The sequence below is a fragment of the Euleptes europaea genome, chromosome 4 (assembly GCF_029931775.1).
Source record: "Euleptes europaea isolate rEulEur1 chromosome 4, rEulEur1.hap1, whole genome shotgun sequence".
NCBI lineage: Eukaryota > Metazoa > Chordata > Lepidosauria > Squamata > Sphaerodactylidae > Euleptes > Euleptes europaea.
The window spans coordinates 103703398-103726306 of record NC_079315.1 but is presented as its reverse complement, the minus strand read 5'-3'; the positions used below and the strand labels follow the sequence as shown (position 1 = coordinate 103726306).

Below are 22909 nucleotides of genomic sequence, written 5' to 3'. Positions count from 1 at the left end.
ATAATAGTTGTGAGGGTAAGCTTTTCTGTGCACAACTTGCACTGAGCGCAATCTCTTTGAGACTTTCTACACAGCAGAACACGCAATTTATATCTTTATATAATGCATATTGGGAAAATCTACACAGTTCTGGTAGGATAGTCAATCCAGTTTTCCTCAAGCACTTCCCAAAAGGAACTGAATGTTCAAGCTAATACTCGATCGTACTACCCGGACATACGAGACTAGGCTGTGTACCAAAGCACTGTGTAAGCAATACTATGCCAGTGCATCCCAGTACTGTTTACATTTCTGGCCAGCCACAACCTCTAAAATAATTTGTGTAAAGGCCATTTAAACAGACCCCCCTGCATTCCAGTTCAGTAACCTTTACTTAGATTTACAACCAAGAAGCTTCTACATGAAGGAATTCTATTTCAAACCAAGTGATTCTCCTGGACTAGTTGGCCTATTGGGTTCTCCATTGCTAGCTAAATGGCTAATATACCCCCAGAGAGCTCTACTCTCAAGGAACAACAATTTGCTGGTGGTCCCTGGCCCACGGAGTGTGCGGCTGTCCTTGACAAGGGCCAGGGCTTTTTCGGCCCTGGCCCCAGCCTGGTGGAACTATCTACCAAGTAACATCAGGGCCCTGCAGGACCTAAAGGAGTTCCACAGGGCCTGCAAAACAGAACTGTTCCGCCAGGCCTACATCTGAGGGCAGCTGCAAGTCTTACCATTATCAATTGCTGGCCTCCCCCTCCACAATTTGGTTTGGGGGTCCACAACTGTCCTGGCCTATCCGGTGGCTGTGAACTAGAATTGGAATGCCATCTTGTTTTATTGTAATATGAAATACGAGTTTTAAAGTTTGCTTTAATATATGTTTTATAATTATGTCGTGACGTGCTCTGAGCCCGGCTTGCCGGAAACGAGAGCGAGATATAAATGCAAATAATAAAATAAATAATAGTTGCAAGAAGTGGAGCAGCATGGGAGGCATTACTGCATAGCCCGATGACATCTGAACTGTGAGGGTTCTGTTGCTCATGCTATCTTTCCAGCAATTTGACTGTTCACACTGGTGATTGGAGCGAGTCACCATCAAATGCGCCGGTAACGCGCAACTCTTTCGGTCACAACTAGTAGTTCAGTAGACATTCACAACTGCTTTCTGGAATCTGGCCTAGATGAGAAAGTCAGTCAAATTAAATGAGTCCAGCAAAGACTCATTGGGGGTTTACAGAGGCAGTCTGTTCTGAACAGAGTTGTACTTAAATCTTGGAGAGGGGCATTAAATCTGGGATTGCAGGAGGTACAGATATCTTCCACAGCATGTGGTACTTTTCACTGACTATGGCTACTATGACAGCTGCTGTCTTTTCTTCAGAAGTAGGATTTGACCATGTACTCACTGTAGTAGTCCAACCTGGATGTTGTATACTCTTCAGGAGGCAGCCTCGGAAGACCAACTAGTTTTAAAATCCACAGCAATTCTGAATCCCACCAATTCCGAAAGGCATGGGCTGGCTAGAAGTGTAATTCTAGTCACATTCTAACTTCTCCCTATATAGTCCTATATTGTTTGGGAATGGTTTTTTGTTGTTGCAAGACTGTCTTCCTTCATAGGAACCTGCCTGAATGTTAAGATTATAGAGGCAGTGCCCCCAGTGGGTACCAAGCGTCTAAGGATGCTTTGATACTGCAATGGAAGGCCCAATCTGATGCTCACCTTATCCTAAACATCCTTAGACACTTGCCTGATACCAACTTGATAGTCTAAGGCAGTTTCCCAAACCTTTTGAGTCATGGAGCACTTTTCAGGAGAGAAATTCTTCACGGAGCACTAATTTTCACCTAGCACCTATATACTAAACCGAATGACTAGTAGTATTTTTCTTCATGGAGCACTAGATGTTTCGCAGAGCACCAACTGCTTCTTGGAGCACAGTTTGGTAACCGCTGGTCTCAGGTACCTGGTAAAGACTCTTCGCCAAAGCCTTGGCTAATTTTGCTACCATTGTGGTTTCATCCCATGTTTCTGCCTTGCTTTATTTCATGGCAAATGTCACAGGTCATTTTAGATCAATCCAATAACTACAACTCATTTTATCTGCCACTACTTGGTCAGTTTAGGCCTTCACCGCCTCTGAAGTGTGGGATAAACATCTCAAATTTGCCAATTTCCATAAGACAACCCAAGAGAGAACCTACTTTTGAAGTCAAGATACATTTAATGTCAGAACACTTGATGGCTACTTTTTACACTGTAACAAGATCCATAAATTTCTACATTTCCAGTCAGAGAACACACACACATAAATGGGTAGCTTTTTCTTGCATTACAGGAAAGTGCAGTAGAGTATGTACAAAGAGGAGACAGCATAACCAACTGGCAGAACTGATCACTGCAAACAGTATTTCCTAGTAAAAGGATCACTGAGCTTGCACTTATCCAATCATTTAAACAGATACTGTTTCAAGTTTATATTCCTAGATGCCAAGAACCACCAGTGAGATAACCGCTGGGTCAGTTCTGCAGAATTTGGATGGCCACTTTGATAGTTCAAGACTCCTTGTTGATACACTACATCCTTCTGCAAATAACCCCAGCCACAAATGTGGCCTGCTCAGCAGAGTGGCAATTTCAGTTGACAACCCAATTGTATTTTAAACACAATTGCTTTCCAGTTGTACATCAGTATGGGAGTTTCTTCAAAATTCTGTCTCTATCCTTTTCTCAATACTGTTTTGCTTATAAAAGCGGGATCATGTTAACCAATATTTCACTAGAGGGAAAAAATTTTAATTTTTGTGTCTTGGACAAGACAGCACCAGAGCTTCTCTCAACTGCCACTGGATGAGATACACAACATTAGAGCCAAATACACTTTTTTGAACTGGCCAGTTAGGACCGAAATGTAGCATGTGCCCTATTTATTCATTTGCCCTTTTCTCACCTTTGACATTCATTGGAGGAGGTGGAGTTGGACTGTTGAAAAGTCCTTAAAGCTAGAAGTGTTAGAAACTGTTTATAAATCTAGGCAACCCTGTGCGGTTTCTTTCCCTTGTGGGTGGAGGTGAACGCAAGGCTACGTGACTTCATCCAACAAGCATCCAGTTTCCCATTCACATCACTGTTGAAGACCGTTAGTTGTAGAGAGGAGTGAAGGACCAGTGGACACCCAGAGACTAAAAAAGAGTTCAGTTTACATCCGTGAGGGCCAACGTTCATTTCCACAAGATGTAGTTGGTCTCTAACAAAATTCCTTCCTTGGCTTCTGGTGGCAGTAGCCCAAGGTCTTTTTGGAATGATTTACAATTTGTACGTGGATCAATGAGGCAGGCAAATACAGAGTGAAGACCATAACAGAGGGATCCAGTTATCCATAACATGGACATCCAGTAATACTTGCTTCTGGTGGGAAAAAATAAGATGGGTTAGCATGCTGGCTCATGAGTACGTCTCGCTGGAGTGTAGGTGTAGCTAGGGTTGACGACAAGAGGAGGTCTTGTGTGGTACAGTGGTTAAGAGCATCTGGGGAACTCAGGCTCAAGTCCCTGCTGTCATGAAACTCACCAGGTGCGCTTTGGTCCAGTCATTCTCCCTCAGCCTAACATACCTCACAAGGTTGTTGTGAGGAAGAAAGGAAGAGTAGAGAACACCATGTAAACCATCTTGAACTCCATGGAGGGTATGAGACAAAAGTACTAACATTTTTCATGGATTTTAAAAATATCCACATTGAGCAGAGTACCTCTGATTTACGTTGTCCGGTTCTAAATACCATATTTCAAAATAAAGCACTTTGAGGATCTAATTTCAGTCATCTGCATTTTTAATCAACTCTTCCCGTGGTCTTTAGTTATGAGAGCTTTTTTTCCCTGTAGGTTTTCTGAGCACCACTGATCATACAGCTCACTGTAACACTATCGATATATCTAATTTTCAACATGGCCCATCAGTACATACATAGATTTGCAGATTGGGGCTCTGCAAACAGAAAGGATATTTTCCTACAAGCCCTGGGGGTTTGCCCCCAGATTTGCAGAAAAATGCCAGACCTTTCAAAAGGGAGGAGTTATCAAACCCTCTAAAGCAGACAACAATACGCTGAGCACCGAAGCAGGCCAGTGGCGGGGTGGGGAGGAAGAGCTGGGCCAGGGTCTCCTCTGGTAACACCAAGGTTAAAGGAGGCCCCTGTAATGGTAGTTTTCCAGGGGCAGAAGAAAATTTGTTCTATTTTGATGGGCTTAGTTATAATATGGTTTGTTGGCTTTTACATTTGATATGTTGCATTATAAATGTGTTCCTTTATATAAGTATAAACCACATTGAAGAGAAGATGGGCTCAGCTAAAAAAGTTGACCAGGATTTTCCTTTAGATTGTGACATGTAAGGTTGTGGCTACTAGGGGTGTCCACCTGTTTTTTTTCCAGTATTTTTTGGGGCTGTGTTTATTACACCTAAGAAATTTTTGTAAAATCTAGAGTGGCAGCGGGACAGAAGCAGCCCAAATAATGCCGAATAAATTTGGCATTATTCGGGTCTGCTTTTTCGGCCCCCATTTTTGCCAGTAACTCCCCCCCCCCCCCCGAAAAATACTGGCAAAGTTTTTTTTTTTAATTCGGCATATATAAATGCACAGTCCTAGTGGCTATTGCCACAAACAAAAGCAATTGAAAACTTACCAAGTCTATACAAATGGATTTCCAAAAGGATCCCCAAATAAAGCAGAAGGTTGAACTGCAGCCTAGAAGAAATTAAACAAGAAATCAGTATTTTCAATGGGATTTTTGTATTTTAACACACTTTTATAGAAGTATCTTCTCAACTTGTAAGTGAAGAGAGTGTGCCTTTTCATCTACACAATCTGAATCAAGGGCACCCCTGGAGGTTAACAATGAAGTAATGGTAACTCGCACTTGACGAGGGAGTTAGACCTAGAATATAGATGGTCACCCTTTGCGTAGTTAAGTGCTTGCAGTTTCCCCTCCTCCTCTGAAGAAAATCACTCCAGATGTTACAGCTCAGAACTTAAGGGCTGGCCCTCCCCTTCCCACCAGCACAGGATGGGGGAGAAGAGACAGCACAAGTGAGCCATTCACCAACGGCGATGTGGGGATGTCTAAGCCATGCTTGCTCGCTTAGAGCAACAACTCTGCAGTCCATACAAACTCCACTGCTGCTTACTAGATGCACACCAGTATGGAGTAAGCAATCTATTCTACGCATGAACTGCTACCATCTAGGATGTTTACATAGCTAACAGGATGATTACTGACTCACAGCTGCCTCAGTCTTTTAAAGGATGTGTGGCAATTCTTAAGATGAGCTACGCAGTTAAATGTATATGTGCAGGACTTTCTTCTGTGTATATTTCAAACGGGATAGCACAGGAATGAGGAAGCAGTGGGTTTAGAAGATACTACATGCGATAATTCCAGCATGACTCTTATAAGGCAGAGGCAGGACTGGGTGCCACCTTTGATACACCCTTCCATTAAATCCTGTGCCTCGTGATCAAATATGCGTGTGCGCATGTTAAGTGCTGTCAAGTCACTTCCACCCCACGGCGACCTTATGAATCAATGTCCTCCAAAACGTTCTATCATTAACAGCCTTGCTCAGGTCTTGAGGGCCGAGGCTTCCTTTACAGAGTCAATCCATCTCATGGATGATCAAATATAGCCCATTGATCATCCTAAATTTGTGCCCAAATTCCATAGGAATGAAAGTTTCACAGTGTTAAATGGTTCCAGACACACAGTTGACTATGCCAATGTATCCTATACTTTAATATACTGCTCATACAGCCTATACTGAATCAATGTCCTCCACAGTGTCCTATCTTAACAGCCTTGCTCAGATCTTGCAAATTGAGGGCTGTGGCGTCCTTTATAGAGTCAATCCATCTCTTGTTGGTTGGGTCTTCCTCTTTTCCTGCTGCCTTCAACCTTTCCTAGCATGATTGTCTTTTCTAGTGACTCTTGTCTTCTTATAATATGTCCAAAAAGTATGACAGCCTCATATATATATGGGTGTGTATATATGTATGTATATATTATGTAGATTGAGATTATATACATATATAAAAGAGTATATATTAACATTATAGATTATTAATTCTCTATTGTTTATCGAGAAGTAATATTTTTTCATCTTAATCAACTGGGAAAACAACTTGACAACTGCCAATGTAATACTAAAATCCTCCCTGCTAAAAGAAATCTCGGAGTATCCAATTCGCACATAGGGTCTAGGATAAAAGATTTTTATCCATCTATCTATTGCCACACTGAACAGGTCACAGCTGAATAGAGAATGCTGAAGGGTGTCTATTCGTGCAAAACCACATTGACACACTCGCTCAGAATATGGCACCTTATTTAAACGACCCAATGGCTCCCCTGATGGAATGGCATTCAGTCTAGCCAACACAAATCGTTTGTAGAGTGGGACTATCAGGAAGTTGAAGTATGTTGGAAGAGATTGTGGCAGCATGAAACCTAGGTCTAATGGTGAACATACTCTACATGCTCTTATCATGGCGCTTCAAAAATCCAGTTTTCGCAAGCAGCTCAAGATTAAACAAAGAGCTGCTGGTGGGATGCCAAAGTATCAGCAGCCAGCCAGCTTCCTCAGGTTAAAATACTTACTGAATTTAGTGAGGGACCACCAAAAGGGTCCATCTTGAAAGGGTTTTCAAACAGGTCCTCGGCAGGGTTTTTAAGGGGTGCAGTGGTTTGTCTGGGAGCAGGCTTTGGTGGCACTAAGGCGAGAAAAGAAACAACAACACTTGTTGCTTTAAGCCATTTTCCTACTATAGAGCAACAAACCTTGTGTTGACGCCTAAAACTGACGTTAATGGACACAAAGGGTAAAACTCTGTATAGGATGGCACCATTATGTCAGACCCATAGCTAATCCTTACAAATAAGCATGCTGATTTTTCATACGTGTTAAAAATTCTTGTCACATCTGGGGGGCACATATACCCAAGGCATTAAGTGTACAGATGTCTTGAGATGAGACTGACCCGATACACGCACGGCACAACTGGGCTGCTTGCAGCTGGACCTAAATAAAACACTCGAACACATGAAGCTACTTTATACTGAATCAGACCCTTGGTCCATCAAAGTCAGCATAGTCTACTCAGGCCGGAAGCTCTCCAGAGTCTCAGGCAGGGTTCTTTCACATCACCTACTTGCCTAGTCCCTTCAGCTGGAGATGCCGGGGATTAAACCTGGGACCTTCTGCATGCCAAGCAGAGGCTCTACAAACTGGGCCACAGCCCCTCCCTCAAAACAATGAAATATATTTATTATAAAGCATTTGTGCATATATTAAAAAACAAGTCCATACGGCAACAGATATAGGGTTGATAATTAAAACCACGTGCCAAACGAGTATCGGCCCTCAGGTCTTCCACAGTGGTCCAATACAACATATTTTGCCCACATAAAATTGCAAATACAAATATAATCTTTTAGTGTCAGCCCCGGTATGTATAATAAGACGTAATCCAAGTGAGTGTCGCTAAAATATATTTAGAAATGTATAAGCACACATCCAAGGAGTGTAGTTAAAATCATTCTTTCTGGGCCGAGCTGGCATAACATTCAGTGTGTATGTGGTTTTAATTATCAACCTTGCATCTGTTGCCATATGGGCTTGTTTTTAAATATAAGCATATATATTAAAATGCATATTTATAATAAATATATTTAATTTTTTAAAATGGTTTTTATATGCTGACCTTCTCAACCACTTAAGGAAGAATCAAACCAGCTTACGATCATGTTCCCTCCCCCTCCCCACAACAGACACCCTGTGAGGTAGGTGGGGCAGAGAGAGTGTGACTAGCCCAAGGTCACCCAGCTGGCTTAATTTGTAGGAGTGAGTCCAGTAGGACCTTAGAAACCAACAAGACTTTTGGGGTATCAGCTTTCTAGAGTCAAAGCTCCCTTCTTCAGATGTCTGATATCTGATGAAAGGAATTTTGACTCTTAAAAGCTTGTACTCCGAAAACCTTGTTGGTCTTTTAACATGCTACTGGATTCAAATCTAGCTATTCTACTGAAGACCAACAAGGCTACCCCCTGAAACTAATTTGTACTACACCAGTGAAGGCACTCGCAGCAAGAGAAGACTAACAAATACAGCCCATCAGGCACACTAAAATATTTCCCTCTAGCTATTAGGAAGGGGTGGTGGAGAGGGAAAGGTCAGAACTTGGAAGACGTTCCCCTAGAGAACATGGATAGCAAGGAGAGGCAGCTTTACCGCTGATTTTAGCAGACAGCTGACTAGCTTCATAGTCATCATGGTCAGCCACGTCTTGAGGAACCCCTACTTGGTTAGTGAAGTAACTGGCAAAGGCTCCAGAGGCATCAGACAGACCTTGTTGCTGCTCCGCCCTCCTGGCAGGCACAGCAGGCGGCTTCGTCAGCTGGAAGTCTTTGAACATCTCTCTTACGTCCTTTATCTCTTTGTCTCCAAGAGGATCCAGGGCTGTGAAGGCATCGCTTTCCTTCTTGGCTGGCTCCTTCGGAGGCGCAGTTCTGGGAGGCAGCTGAGGAGGAGGGCTGGTTGAAGACATGGAAGACAGCATCGATGGGGGCTGGGCAGCAAGCGGAAACATGCTGGCCTGGAAAGGGTTTCCCGTGGAGGACGGCTGCGCCCAAGCATTTGGAGGAGAAATACGTGCCGGCTGACCCCAGAGATCAGGAGCCGGAGGCTGGGCTGGGGTTCCTAGGGATGCCGACTGATTCCAGCTAGGAACTTGTGGAGTAGCACCGAATCCCAGAGGTTGGGGAAAGCTTGCTGGCTGAGCACCCAGAACAGATCCCGGAAATACTGAAGTGGGCTGGCTGAAGACAGCAGATGAGGGCCCCCATGCTGGCGTTGGGGAAGTCGCTGTAGGCAAGCCACCTAAGGAGGAAAAAGTTATACTTCAGTTAGGCTGAAGCGGTTCTTGGCCATTCCAGAAGCCCATTTTGCTGAAGATGTAATGCCTTGGAGATGCCCCTACATGGGTCTGCGCCCACCGCTGTCCCCTTGCTAAACCTGGGGTCATATTTTGTTCTTCAACCCAATTCTGTGAGATGATCTCTCCCCAGCACCACTTTCCCCCAGTTCTTACTAACCTAGTCCAGACAAAGGAGCTACTGCAGGAGCACTAGATTTGAAGAGGTCCAGAGGGCTGGTTTGCACAGGTGCTGGCTGGACTGTAGTAGTAGTCAAGGGGCTCGCTGTGGGAATGCCAGGAGCAAAAATGTCTGATCCAAATAAGTCATTAGATGGACTCTGAAAGGGAAAGATCGTTTGCTAGATTTGCCACAATAGTTAAAGAGTTTTCCATGCAAGCGTTCTTTAGGGACCTTACATATGGCCTGCCCATAAGACCCTCATCCCATTCCCAATTAGCTTCCACTTCAGACCTTCTCTAGAAGACTCCCTTTGACCTGTTCTTTAGCATTTTGAGCTTAGGTTTTGGTGTCGCAGATAAAGAGCCATTTGTTATCTCCTGCTTCAACATCTGATCAAGTGGAGGAGAAATTGGAGATGCCAGAAGAATTCATATGATTGTATTGAAGCAGAGACCTCAAGCTGAATCACTAGCCAATAGTTCTGTTGGTTCTTTAGGATAAGGGCCAAGATCATTCCTGCAAAGAGGTAAGATACCTCCTATTGCTCCTACCAGAGGTTCCGCCATTTCCATGGCAAGGCCTATAAAGTATGCAAAATTCTCTACCCTTTCCTGCAAGGGTCTGAAGTCCATCCTGGATAGTACACTACTACTTCCTTTACTACCCTCCCCTCTCAGTCGAAGTGCTGAAAGCTCTCTCTTCAATTCTGAGATTTGGTTACACTGAACTATAGCCTTCCAAACCACTATTGATACATGCATTAAAATCTGTTTACTTACCAGAGTTACAAAAGCCATGTCAGCATTAGAGAAGAGAGAAAGGCACATTTAGAAAGAAAAAAAATGGATGCAGACATAAAGCTAAGCCACACGTGTAAGGTTTACAAGTGGGTAGTGGCCACTCAAGACGGAAGGCAAGTAAGTCTGCCAAAGAAAGAAGCCCTTCTGTTGGAGGAAGAAGACGACTTCTTCGCCCAGCCCAAGTAGCACACATGCATGTCACCAGTTTGTGTACGAGCCCCAATGTTCACCTTAACAGTCCTCCTTCCTCTTCCCGGCTTGGTACTTTGTGGAGGTGGGCTAATGGTTATCGAGTCATGAGCTGCCAACTGGATGCCGCTGTCGGAGTCTAGCCGTAATCCATTTTGCAAAGGTAATCCTCTGGAAGGGCTCTCTGTGAACGCGTTTGGTGGGGATTGGGCAATGAAGCCATTCTGTTCTCTCTCTGGCACCCCGTTGGGAGTCCTCGTTGCTAGCTGAGCTGGCTGACTCTCCAGCCCCCACTGGCCGGCCTGTAAATCCTGCTTGCCAGTTCGGTTGGAAATCTGGTCGAACTGTTTCCCAAAGTAGTCTACGTCACCATTCATACCACCGCTGACAGCTGTGCTCGCCATCTTCTGATTGGAAGGTTTTAAGGAATCAAGAGGGAGGTGTGCCGATTGGTCAGGTTGCGTGAAAGGATCGTCACGGAAAGGGTCGGGGTTGGGAGTAGGAAAAAAGCTGAGGTTTGCAGAGAAAGCGTTTTCAGGCAAGAAGGGTGGCGGTGGTTTTGGCTGTGACAGGGAAGGCGTGATGTCATTCAAGAAAAGATCATCCTCTTTGACAGAAGCTGGAGGGGCCTCAATTTCAGCATTTAAATCCACTAACAGGACCTCTTTATCCTCCTCCTATTGTGTTTGGGAAAGAAGATGGATTAGTGGATGAATTAAGCCAAAGAGTTTGGACATGTGAAAGCAGTTGTGTGCTCATTGGTCAGTTGTAAAAAGCATAAGCAGATTCACTATGAACTTCAATTTCTAAATAGAATGCCCTATGAGCTCCAAAGAAGACTGCCAGCTAATGTACTAGTTTTATCTTGGAAGTCTTCCTAGGTCAGGTACACATCATCAACTTTGAAGTACTGAAAGATTGAGATACAGAGTGAAGGCTATTTAGAAGCTGCTTCAGATCATGAGTGATTGGAATCCTGCTCAGATGTTTAACAGATGTTGCCGTAATGGATCAGGACTAAGGGTTGCCTTAATGGATCTGGACCAAGGGTTGCCTTAATGGATCTGGACCAAGGGTTTAATCTAGCATCCTATCCAAGTATAGCCAGCCAGAAGATTGTGAAATTTACAAGCAGGGAATGAAGGCAATTTGTTGGATAGAGCCAAAATTGGATTCTCCAGGAACAATAATCATGGAAGGAAGCATGAAACATTCTCCAAAAGCATACTGCAGTTACAGGTACAAAGTTTTATTGGTGCACGAGGTTCTGCCGCACCGCTACATAGGGATACCAGACAAACTATAGGTTTCTGCTGTACTATTTATTATTTATCCTCCCTGGGACTTAGCATTTGTGACACACTCTTCCCTTCCTGGCCATCGGAGATCCTTTAATCTCAACGCAAAGATATTGTCTCCTGTTGAACCATAGCTTCTCTGCTGATGGCACTACCTATTGAGAAGGCTGGCCAAGAACTTATCGTCATGCACTTTGCAGGATGGAAACACTACTAATTACACTCAGTGATGCAACTGAGGGGCAGCTGTGCATCAGTCTACTGAATACTAGCATTGAAATATTCTCCCCGTCCCTACATTGCAGGTGAATGCTGGGCATTTTGTGCGACTTTTGCTATTCTAGAAGAACTGCTTTAATTAATGTGTTACTGGGACCATTTTGTGATGCAATTTCTTTGCCAGCTCAGATCAAGATTTTTAGGGGCCTTGGATTTTACCACTATTTTCTTCAGAGGAGGAGTTTCATGTAGTTCCAAGCTAAGGTCATCTGGTCTTTTGCTTGGCTTAAAGCTTTAGCCACATATGACAACAGAGCTGTTCTTCCCAGCAATAACTGTGGGAGGCATTAGACCACCATAACTGGTAACCAACTGGTCATCATTTGCCTAATTTCCCTGTGGTTGACACTGAAGGAGATTACTGGCTTATAGATCCTGCCAGTTCATGGCACATTGCAAGCCAAGCCATTACTCACTGTGGGAGTGTTCAGGTCAGGAGGAGTTGACATGTCTCCAAATAGATCCATCTGATCGACACCCTTTCGGAAACAAAAACTGGAGTCAGCTTAAGAGGTCACTTGAGCCTATGCAACAACAGAACGTACATGGATGCTTGAGAGCCAGAACCTATATTGCCTTGAATTACAGCAAGCTTTACTGGAGTAGGCCAGCCAACGTGTGTTCAAATAACACAAGTTGTTCTAGCTGAACCACTATATAAAAAGGTTGGTATAATTTGCTACTCAGGTTTGAAACACATACATACCAGCTTTATTTTGCCAACTTGATCAGTTGAGTCATCAGTGCCATTCTGGAACAAAGGAATGCAAAGTCATGTTTGAGAGTTGAGGAAATGACCAAAATTGTTGTGTTCTGATACACAGCTTGATCAGCAAAAACCAACACTTGCAGAGAAAGGCTTCTCCTACACCTATATCCTACTGCCCCAAGGATCTCACAGCATCTCACAGAGAATTCCAGATCTCCCATCCCAGCACTGATCAGACCCGTATCTGCTTAGCTTCATGCATCTTTTAACTATACCCAACTGAATGGGTATACATAGCTTTTCAAGGTCTTATATGCTTTGGCCTTTTCTTACCTCTGCTGTCTTATTAGATTCTTCATTCTGAAAAAGAAATTACACTCTTAAGTATACAGTCCCATGGTCATCCACAAGGCAACACCATTTTTAGTCAGACAGCTCTTATAACAATTGAGGTTACCAAGTTCCAACAGCCTGCAACCTTTTATCTCAGAAGAGTCAGCTGTGCAGGAATTCAGTAACCACAAGTAGGAAGACTGGATCCAGCCAGATATTTCCACAGATTCTCACCCAACACCCTTCCCTTCTACAGGTCTTTTCCTACCTGGTTTTTGGACATACAAGTCACACAATCCACAGCATTGCCTTTTTGGTCATTGTAGGGGTCTCCAGCGTGGTGTAGTGGCTAAGAGTGGTGGTTTGGAGCAGTGGACTCTAATCAGGAGAGCCGGGTTCGACTCCCCACTCCTCCACATGAGCGGCGGAGACTAATCTGGTGAACCGGGTTGGTTTCCCCACTCCTACACATGCCAGCTGGGTGACCTTGGGCTAGTCACAGCTCTCTCAGCCCCACCTACCTACAGGGTGTCTGTTGTGGGCAGGGGAAGGGAAGACTATTGCAAGCCGGTTTGATTCTCCCTTGAATGGTAGAAAGTCGGCATATAAAATCCAACTCTTCTTTTTCTTAGCAGAAAAGCTGGATGGGTCCAACCTATTTTTGCTTCCTGTTTCCAGCATGCCAAGGGCACAACCCAGTACCAGCCAGCTACACACTGCATCTATTAAATCTAACATAGCATTCTTCACAGGATTTCTTCATCTATACTATACTTTTCTCCTTAGTGGGGATCCAAAGTGGCTTACCCATGTCCTCTTCTCCGTTGTATCACCACATCCACCCTGTAAGGTCAGTGAAGGTTGAGCGTGACTGGCCCAAAGTCACCCAGCGAGCTTTTATGGCAAAGTGGGGATTCAGCTTCAGCTTCCTAGATCCTAGTCTGACCTTTTAACCACCACTGTGGTTCTGCAGATGAACAGGCTTTAAGATAACGGACCAAGGTTCCTCCCCCATTTTTTAAACATCCAGACTCAGGAAGATTTGAGAACCCAGAGGTTTGCTATATGGCTTTTGTGCCTGGACTTTCATTGCATGAATTGACTCTTCAGTAAATCTAGAAAGGTTTACATTATACAGCATTGTTTAACTGGCCTTACCTTTCTCTTGTCCTCTTCTTCCTTTTTCTTTGTATTATAGATTACCTGGAAGAGATCCTTCAGATCTACAACTAGAGGCTCAGCCTGGAAGACGGAAGAAGGAAGACTCAGGTATCTGGGATGATGGTTTAACACTAATGACATTTACCATCCAGCGTGAATTGAGCGAATACAATGGATTCCAACAGAAGCAAATGGTCTTGTTATGGACACACTGTTCTCCAAGGAGGTAGGCTGTTCTGGCCAGTAATAGCCCATAGCAGCCCCTGGGAAGTTTCCCGGCCTTCTGACTTTTTAACACCAGAGAATTAATCAAAATACCATGGAACTGTCCAGTTGCTTGTGTTCTGTATGTTGTACGCTTAAGGACCAAAAGGCAAAGTGCTTGATCCTCCCAATGTGCTTGGCCTGGAGTCCATTTTAAGAATGGCCTTTAAAGGGATAAAGAAAAGTTCTCCTTCCCTGGAGGTTTTTAAGCAGAGGCTAGATGGCCATCTGTCAGCAATGCTGATTTTATGATCTTAGGCAGATCATGAGAGGGAAGGCATCTTGGCCATCTTCTGGGCATGGAGTAGGGGTCACTGGGGGTGTGGGGGGAGGTAGTGGTGAGTTTCCTGCATTGTAGAGGGGGTTGGACTAGATGACCCCGGAGGTCCCTTCCAACTCTATGATTCTATGATAAGCGGCAAAGTGCTATGCAGCCTTTCCCGTCAAGGCAGGTTCACAAATATATACTATTTACAGGCACAGTTTCTCCCCTGCATTTTATTTATGAGGACCTGAACTGACACAGTGATGATAATGTTCAATAGGGAGTTGGGCTTTTGGTCTGGGGAGTTGGGTTGGACTGCATTTCAGCAGGACCCCATCCCTGTGGCCTTTGGCAAGTTACTCAGCCTCAATCATCCCATCTCAGAACAGGCAGATCTAATGACAAAACTGATTTAACCGACAGACGCTAGCTTATTGTATATCTGCTATTCAATAAGCATGTTCTGCATCCAGTCCTATGCGATGGAGACTTCTCCAGAACAGGGAGCATCTTCTCCCCAGTGCCCCCGACCCTGGTGAGCTCATGACAACATATTGGTTGACAAAATAAAATAACTGAGTTGTGATAAATTTGCATTGCTTGGTGCAGATCTGGCACAGTCGGGGTCCTTGGAAGCCAAGAGGCTGGTATCTGAGGTACGGTACCCATCCACATCCCTGCCCCCAAGGTGCTCCACTCCATTTCGGAGGTGTTACCTGCTGTGCTGTTTTGATGGCAAAAAACTGATGCTGCCCTTCTCCTCCACAGACATAGCCGAAGGCACGATTGTCTGTCACGTCCCGAGCAATAAAGGAGATTTTGTTGACTGGATGCTCGTGCTCAATAACCTGAAAGGGAAGACCAGGCTTAGCTCCCCCGCAAATCGTACTGCTTCACAAAGAGTCAAGCCCATGTAAACTTTGGCACTGGTTGCTCATCTTCCTCTATATTCCTGCATTTTAAAGTAGTGACCTAGAACGCAGCTGGTTCTGCTTTGGCTTCAATACCCACAGTTCAGCTAAGTACTGCAGCCAAGTACTAGTGCGAGGCAGCACCAAATTAAGGTGTCTTGTATTAACCATGCGTGGACATTCAGTTTGATTGGTGCATCCCATCAATGGGAGCAGCGCAACTGTCAGAAGTGTTTTTTACCTGTATTACGATCCATACTTTAAGCTGGGGAAGTTATGTCCATAAGATCTCAGTGATTGAGAAACTGACTCATTGCCAGCTGCTTACAAACAATATGCTTTCACTTGATAAGTTTGCTAAGCATGGTAAAGAGGATCTATGAAACTAGTAGGTTCTACAAACATCTGCAGCTTTTTTTTTTGCCATCAAGTTGAAGCCGACTTATGGCAACTCTATAGGGTTTTCAAGGCAAGAGACGACCAGAGGTGGTTTGCTTAGACTTCCTTGGTGGTCTGCCATCCAAGTACTAACCAGGGCTGATCCTGCTTCGCTTCTGAGACTGGGCTAGCCTGTGCTATCCAGGTCAGGGAGTAGGCTTCCATACCCTCATATTTATACAATACAGATGGAGTATCCCTTATGCAAAAATCCAATATCCGAAATGATCCAAAATCCAAAACTTTTGGTGAGATAGTGACACTATTGCTTCCTGATGGTTCAATGTACACACAATTTGTTTCATGCACATAATTATTTAAAATACTGTATAAAATTACCTTTATGCACATAGCCTGAATGTAAAGTGTCAAGAAGTTGAGGTCTCTCAATTTCTTGGATTTCATGATTTTTTTGGTTCAGGCCTGGGAGGCCTATGAATTTTGTGTTATTGGGATTTTAGACCAGAAAAATAAGTTTCCTTTTGAAAACTGCTTCTGTGGAGGGAGTAAGCCCCAGCTGGTGCTAGTTAACCTTTCCCCTTTTTGGAATGCAAGGCCGTGCATTGCCATGGTAATTAAATGGTCAGCCATCATGACAATGTCCAGGTGCAGGTAGTTCTGCAGGCTTCCTCACCTGAACACATCTCTGAGTGAGTCAGCAATTCGGACCAAGCGATTAATTAACAGCTAAGTGCTTGCGTTTTCTCAATTGGCCTCTATGAGCTCATGCCACTGAGAAAATGAATATAAGGACAAACCAACCCTTGAGAAAACTATGCATGCTTTGGGGTACAGCAGGAGAGCTGTGCTGGCTGCATCACAACCCATTTGATTTTGGCCCTACGGGGAAACTCTGGTCAAGCTGACCTGCTTGGAGAAATCTTTGGACAATCTTTTGAAACTCTTGAATGCTGGAAGCATCTTTGGAAGTTGGTAACTATAAACCTGATGCAAGAAACCTTTGCCAATCCTTTTGAACCAAAAAGGCTTTTGAATGTATTAGCTAGTTATGCTAAACAGTTTATTGTTTTCTTGCTTAACACTTCATGACTTTTTCTTTCCTGTAAACCAGCTTGAATCTTATAAATAAATTGTTAGCCTTTAAATGGCTTGTGTCTGTGATTTTGGGATTCCAAGCCTAAATTCTAAGTGCCTTGTGTGAGTGTAAAACCACCTACCAAAACCCTAAGACATTTTGGGAGTGTAATCTTTCCCTGGCAGGCCTCTACCTTGCAGGGTAAGCGTTGCACTCAATTTTGGAGTGAGTTGGGAGAGGATTGCCCTTATCTTCCCCCTGGAGCTCAACCTTTTGAAAGGGCTGGTGGCAGCTACTCCTTGGACTTGGGGCGAAAGCCTGGAGTTCAAGGTTTTGTCTTTTGGAAAACTTTTGACCAAACCAAAGCAGCCTCCAACTGGTGGAGACAGGTTGGGGAGCTCTTTGACATAAAGGTAGTCCCCTGTGCAAGAACCGAGTCATTCCTGACCCATGGGGTGACGTCACATCCCGACATTTATTAGGCAGACTTCATTTACGGGGTGGTTTGCCAGTGCCTTCCCCAGTCGTCTTCCCTTTATCCCCAGCAAGCTGGGTACTCATTTTACCAACCTCAGAAGGATGGAAGGCTGAGTCGACCTTGAGCTGGCTACTTGAAACCAACTTCCGTTGGGATTGAACTCAGATCGTGAGCAGAGCTTGGACTGCAGTACTGCAGCTTACCATTCTGCGCCACGGGGCTCCTGTGTATAAGTTGTATATATATAAAAAATGAATTTCTTGTTTAGACTTGGGTCCCATTCCCAAGATATCTCCAAAATCCCATTCCCAAGATATCTCCAAAATGTATATTCAATTATTCCAAAATCTGAAATACGTTTGGTCCCAAGCATTTTGGATAAGGGATACTCAGCCTGTATATATCAATGTGACACTTCAACTTCATATTAATGAATATTATACATTATCCACACACAAGGCCAGATTAAGGCATGCACAGAGACCACCACGGTAAGTTTAAGAGGCCCCATAGCCTAAAAAAACAAAAGTGTATTTCAACACTGAAATTCAGTATTTTTGTTTTTCAGTTTTAGAGCTCCTAAATCATAGCTTACTTAGCCTGTGCTTAAATCCAGCTCTGCATATACACAAAAAGAATGAAACCAACCTCCCTTGGCTAGTTAACTGGTCTGTGCTTTGAAGCATATCCAGGACACAGGTTTAATTAAGTAGTCTTTGGAACCTAATAAGTTACTCAGATTGATTCTCTATGCATAAGAATCACCAGCCATTCTCCAAAATCAAGTTATTAGCAGTAGGTTCAACATGTGCTGTTTCAGACAGTTTACTGGGTAAGAACTTACCCCGGTCTTCTCGTCTATGATCTTGATCCCAGCAAGGGAGATGTTCACCCATATTTTCTGCTTGTGCTGTCCCTGAGAACGGGCTGCTACTGCCATTCCCTGCAAGAGTGGCCAATGTGAGAACAAGAGCTAAGAATCTCAACCCTGGAATAAGCTTCTGTTTTTGACTTTCTTGATGATCCAAAGAGGCATTCTGGGCCACTGAGTTCTGCCAGCACCAGTTCTTCACAATGGCTTCATCCCCTTTCAGACTGCCCTTATAATCCATTTGAGCAGCCAGTTGCTATCAGATTTTTTGTGTCATTTCAGACAAAATTGTTTTGGCTCCTGGCTGCTAATGGATTTTTTTTAAAGCTTTTCTGACAAAGCAGATGTCCTGTTGGCATCCTGGGGCTCAACCGTTTTTTTAAATTAAAACTGCTTTCTCCCATTTTCAGTTATTCCTTGCGCATCTGAACCTCTGCAGTGTGCTGTTTAAGATGTCTGGAGCGCTTCTCAACGGACCGATTTTTTTCCTGCCTATCTGAGCGGCGAGTTCTTTGGCCTTTTTTTTTTTAGAATGTTCTAAGATTAGTGCTATAGCACTATAGCAACCCAATGCATCTGAATGCTGCTAAAAAGGCAGGAAAAAAGCGCAGTACTGTTTGAAACGGCCAGAGCACTTCAGAGATGGCCCACAGACGGCTTGAAATGAGAAGGAGAAGAAGAGTTGGTTTTTATATGCCGACTTTCTCTACCACTTAAGGAAGAATCGAACCGGCTTACAATCACCTTCCCTTCCCACAACAGGTACCCTATAACGTAGGTGGGGCTGAGAGAGCTCTAAGAGAGCTGTGACTAGCCCAAGGTCATCCAGCTGGCTTCATGTGGAAGAGTGGGGAAACCAGCCTGGTTCACCAGATTAGAGTTCACAGCTCATGTGGAGGAGTGGGGAATCAAACCCAGTTCTCCAGATTACTCAGAATCAGGCCAACAATGGATAATATCCAGGTTAGAATAGTAATCTGAAAGGTGCCTCAGAGTTCTCAATTTTATGAAGGAGCTCTCACAGCAGGTGGGTCTGTTCTCACCTGCATTCTGGCCTAGTTGAAGCCAGGAAAACTGTCAAGAGACTTGATATGTCGGAGAGTTACCTGCCCACAACTTATGATCACCTGAAGGCTATGTGAGGCTCTCATCTAACCAGGCATCATACTGGAACATTGACTTCTGCCCCCACAGGAAACCAGATGTGATTAACAGCCACATATTTCTCACATATGGCAGTTTACCAGTGTTATTTGATTACATTAGCCAGGGTCCTGGAACATATCATCCTGGAACACATTGTATGCATTTTTCCAATAGGGGAAAAAAAAACATTTTCTGACCACTTGTGCAGGTCTTCTAGGCAAGAAGACAAATGAGACCCATGCAGATCAAACGCTGACCCTTCAAACATACTGACTTTCATTTGAGACTGTTCTAGCACTGCTTTTCGTTCATCCAGCAGAACTAGATATTTGTAGAGAAGACTGAACACCCACCTGTTAGGATCAGGCAGCCCATCCAGTAGCTGCTTGACTGTTTGGACCAGTTCAACCCAAACAGCTTGTGTTCCAGCCTTGCAAGGACCCAATCAGAAGTGGAGGCACAGCTGATTGGGAGAGGTCAGCTGGGAGTTGGTTTCTAATCTACCAACCAACAGGCCAGCTGCAAACCTTTACAGCAGCTGAACATGCAAAACTTGCAACACCCCTTGGTACCTGAACTTGGCCAGGAAACGTTTGCAAGGCTGACATATCGATCACAAGTTAGCCCCCTTCAAAAGATGGCTTAACTGAACACATGAAGGTGCCTTATACTGAATCAGACCCTTGGTCCATCGAAGTCAGTATTGTCTACTCAGACCGGCAGCGGCTCTCCAGGGTCTCAGGCAGAGGACTTTCACATCACCTACTTGCCTAGTCCCTTTAACTGGAGATGCCGGGGATTGAACCTGGGACCTTCTGCATGCCAAGCAGGTGCTCTACCACTGAGCCACAGCCCAGTGGCTTACACACGTAACAGCCCCGTGGTTAACAGTACAGATAGGAAATATAGTTTTACAAGGAGTGAGAGTAACCCCATCTCTAGCCTTCCTACATTACAGAATTACATTTGCCAGAGTTCTTGGTGGGAAGTCAAAAAGGCTAAGCTCTATATGCACGAGTATTCTCGGCCTACTGGATGCTCTTCAGAGCTTGAAGGCAGCAGGCAAGCTTACAGAAGACCCACCTTCAGCTTCATCATTGAATCCTGGCTCATCTTATCTCCTCTTGCTTCTGGAACATCGTCAACGCCGATCAGTTTGGCCTTGTATCTTACACCATCTCCTTGAAATCTGGCCAAGAGGAATTCATCTGTCTTCTCTGACCCTGTGGAGTTTTTTTACCGAAAGGGAGCATGAGTGAGTGACGTTTACCTTGAACGTGGCCAGTCCAATGACGACTGCGCCTCAGTTGTGGAAGTTGGCGGAAGGACCACCTTCCGATCCTGCCAGTTTGCTACAGTGAGCTGAAGGAACTCTGGGCAGGCTAAGGCCCAAGCCCAATTAGACAGATAAAGGTTTTGCTGGGGTCTTGCAAACAGCATATGCGTATCCAGCATTATGCAGTAACCACAATGAATGGCAACAAGATTCTGCATATCTCCTAATAGATTTATGATGGCCACTGTCCTACCTCGGTTAAAGAAAAACTTATTTAGATGCACAAATTTATCATTTGCAAGAAAAAAAATTGCAGGCACTTGTGTGCAATTCCTTCATCCATGTGCTTGCTGTGGAAGAAAACTGCATCACAACGTTTCTGAAAGCACACATTAAAACTATGCATACATCGAAATATGCGTTGTGCAGAGCTAGGGTTGGCTGCAATTCTTGACCATATTTGCGGCCATGCAATGTGAAGCAAGGCCATACGGTGGCAGCATTTGGCCAGGTTTGGCCAGTTTCCGAACCTGACACTTGAGCAATTGCTACTTAGTATGCACCTTTCATTGCTTGGAGTACTAAACACTTAAGTCATCAAAACCCAGGGGGGGTGCAGGTAAGGACAGCCTCAAATCCAAGCCAGTCAATATCACCAATAACAGGCTGGGTTCTTTGCATTTCTTCTTGGACAAGTCATCTTATCCAAGTCCCTTTGAACTGGGATATGCGCCAGTACCAGTTAGGCCATGGCAGTTTAGAAGCCAGGGACTTTCTATAGCATGTGTACACACATAGCCTCTTACCTTTCTTTTTCTCCTTTTTGGACGGTTGTGTTTTCAAGGGCGCCTGCTGCTGGGCAGGCTGACTGTTCACACTTGCAGTTTCTACTTCGTTTGACATGGTGAGACAGAAGCCAGCCTCACAACTCCAGGAGCATTAAAAGATGGCCTCTTCACTCGATACGCCACTAGAATCCAGTTAGGGCTCTTTAATGTACAGGCATAATATTCTTACCTTTGAAGAAAAAGAAAGTTGGGAGAGAGTCAACGTGTCAACTGGAAGGGTCGTTTTACTTGTTATTTTAAAAATGCACATTATGGCTCTTGAGGGGCAGAAGGATCTTTCATCCACCAGTTGGATAAGAATTAGAAACCTTGCCACGGCGGATAGTTAAATTGAACATCTTGCCACAATGTTCCTGAGCAAGAATGTTCAGAGCAACGTTTGTGCACAGACGCCACCACCATTAAGCACCTCAAATTGTAGCTGAGTTCAGATAGGAAATCAGAAATAATCCTGGGGCACTTAGCCTGGCTTCTAACATTACCCCTTCTCCATATTCTAGAGATGGCCTCCTGAATGTCCAAGCTAAACACCTAGGGTTGAACTAGAAGTGATACCCACACACGTATTAGGTGCATGAATGCACAGGTGCAGCAAAGCGGTCTATTGGAAACAAGAATACAAGTCGGGGGAGCGAAAGACTGCATGCACACAAACACATCGTCTGTGTTCCATTGTGTGAAACACTTCTGCCCAGCATTGGAACCAAAAGTTGAGGCACTACTGCAGGAAGAAAGCTTCCAATGGAGCACAGAAAGATAAGGTGGGGACGGGTCAGAGCTAATGCATTTTTTAGCTGCATGGTTTGTTGAACACTACACACTGCACTGAATAGCAAGGCAAGTGCACACAGCTGCCCTCCCCCCAAATCATCTCTTGACTGGCCCCGAGAAATAGGCGGTGGGCAGCAATTCTCAGCTCCCCATTATGAACAGGCTCTTCTTAGCATCGTTCCTCTTCCAGACCCAAGAAGGATGCAGCCAATTGGAAATCAAAGGCTCAAGGGAAGAACTCTACCAGTACACAGATAACCCAGCGCCCTTCGCCCAGCTCTGTTTGTCCAAAGAGGAGCCTATAGGTGGAAGCCAACCCCTTCTGCTCATATCAAATTCAACATCTGCTCTTCTCATGTGAAATTAGTTACCAACCAGGAGACTGAAGGGATCAAAGCAAGGCATAATCTTGTTAGGCAAATTGGCTTGGAGATGCTAGGGGAAAAGAAATGTCATGGAGATCAGTGTCAGACAGGTGTAGGATCAAGGTTCATCCCTGCTATAGATTAGAGATTAACTGGCTTATGACTACTGAGTGATGCTTTAGTTATGGCTAACTGGAAAGGTTACACATCTATGCTGTAAGGGATCTCATACTTTCGTCTCTAAATTTAACACCTTAATGGCTCTCCAAGAAGTGAGGAGTACTAGGTATTCAGCTATGGCATTTAACTCTTTCACAGCTAGTTAGAAAAGCATGG

At 44.3% G+C, this 22909-nt stretch overlaps 1 protein-coding gene across 1 annotated transcript; it reads right to left on the bottom strand.

Moving 5' to 3' along the window:
• Positions 1-3380: 3380 nt before the first annotated feature.
• On the bottom strand, positions 3381-21523 carry DAB2 (DAB adaptor protein 2). Its single transcript, XM_056847794.1, has 14 exons — positions 21396-21523; positions 20397-20536; positions 18141-18239; positions 15150-15281; positions 13902-13985; positions 12744-12770; positions 12408-12452; positions 12118-12180; positions 10166-10801; positions 9133-9292; positions 8270-8917; positions 6640-6752; positions 4672-4733; positions 3381-3397 (listed from the first exon to the last, which is right to left on the bottom strand). Exons 1-13 carry the CDS (start codon positions 21490-21492, stop codon positions 4677-4679), a joined length of 2301 nt encoding a protein of 766 aa, XP_056703772.1. The 5' UTR covers positions 21493-21523; the 3' UTR covers positions 3381-3397; positions 4672-4676.
• Between the last annotated feature and the right edge of the window lie 1386 nt (positions 21524-22909).

What these genes read in the sequence shown, in the direction of transcription:
- DAB2 (XM_056847794.1), bottom strand. Translation starts at nt 21,492, where the DNA reads ATGTCAAACGAAGTAGAAACTGCAAGTGTGAACAGTCAGCCTGCCCAG. An exon ending in AATCTAATAAGACAGCAGAG is followed by an intron (nt 12,453 to 12,743) that starts GTAAGAAAAGGC and finishes CCTTTGTTCCAG; the next exon opens with AATGGCACTGATGACTCAAC. An exon ending in CTGACCTGAACACTCCCACA is followed by an intron (nt 10,802 to 12,117) that starts GTGAGTAATGGC and finishes CAAACACAATAG; the next exon opens with GAGGAGGATAAAGAGGTCCT.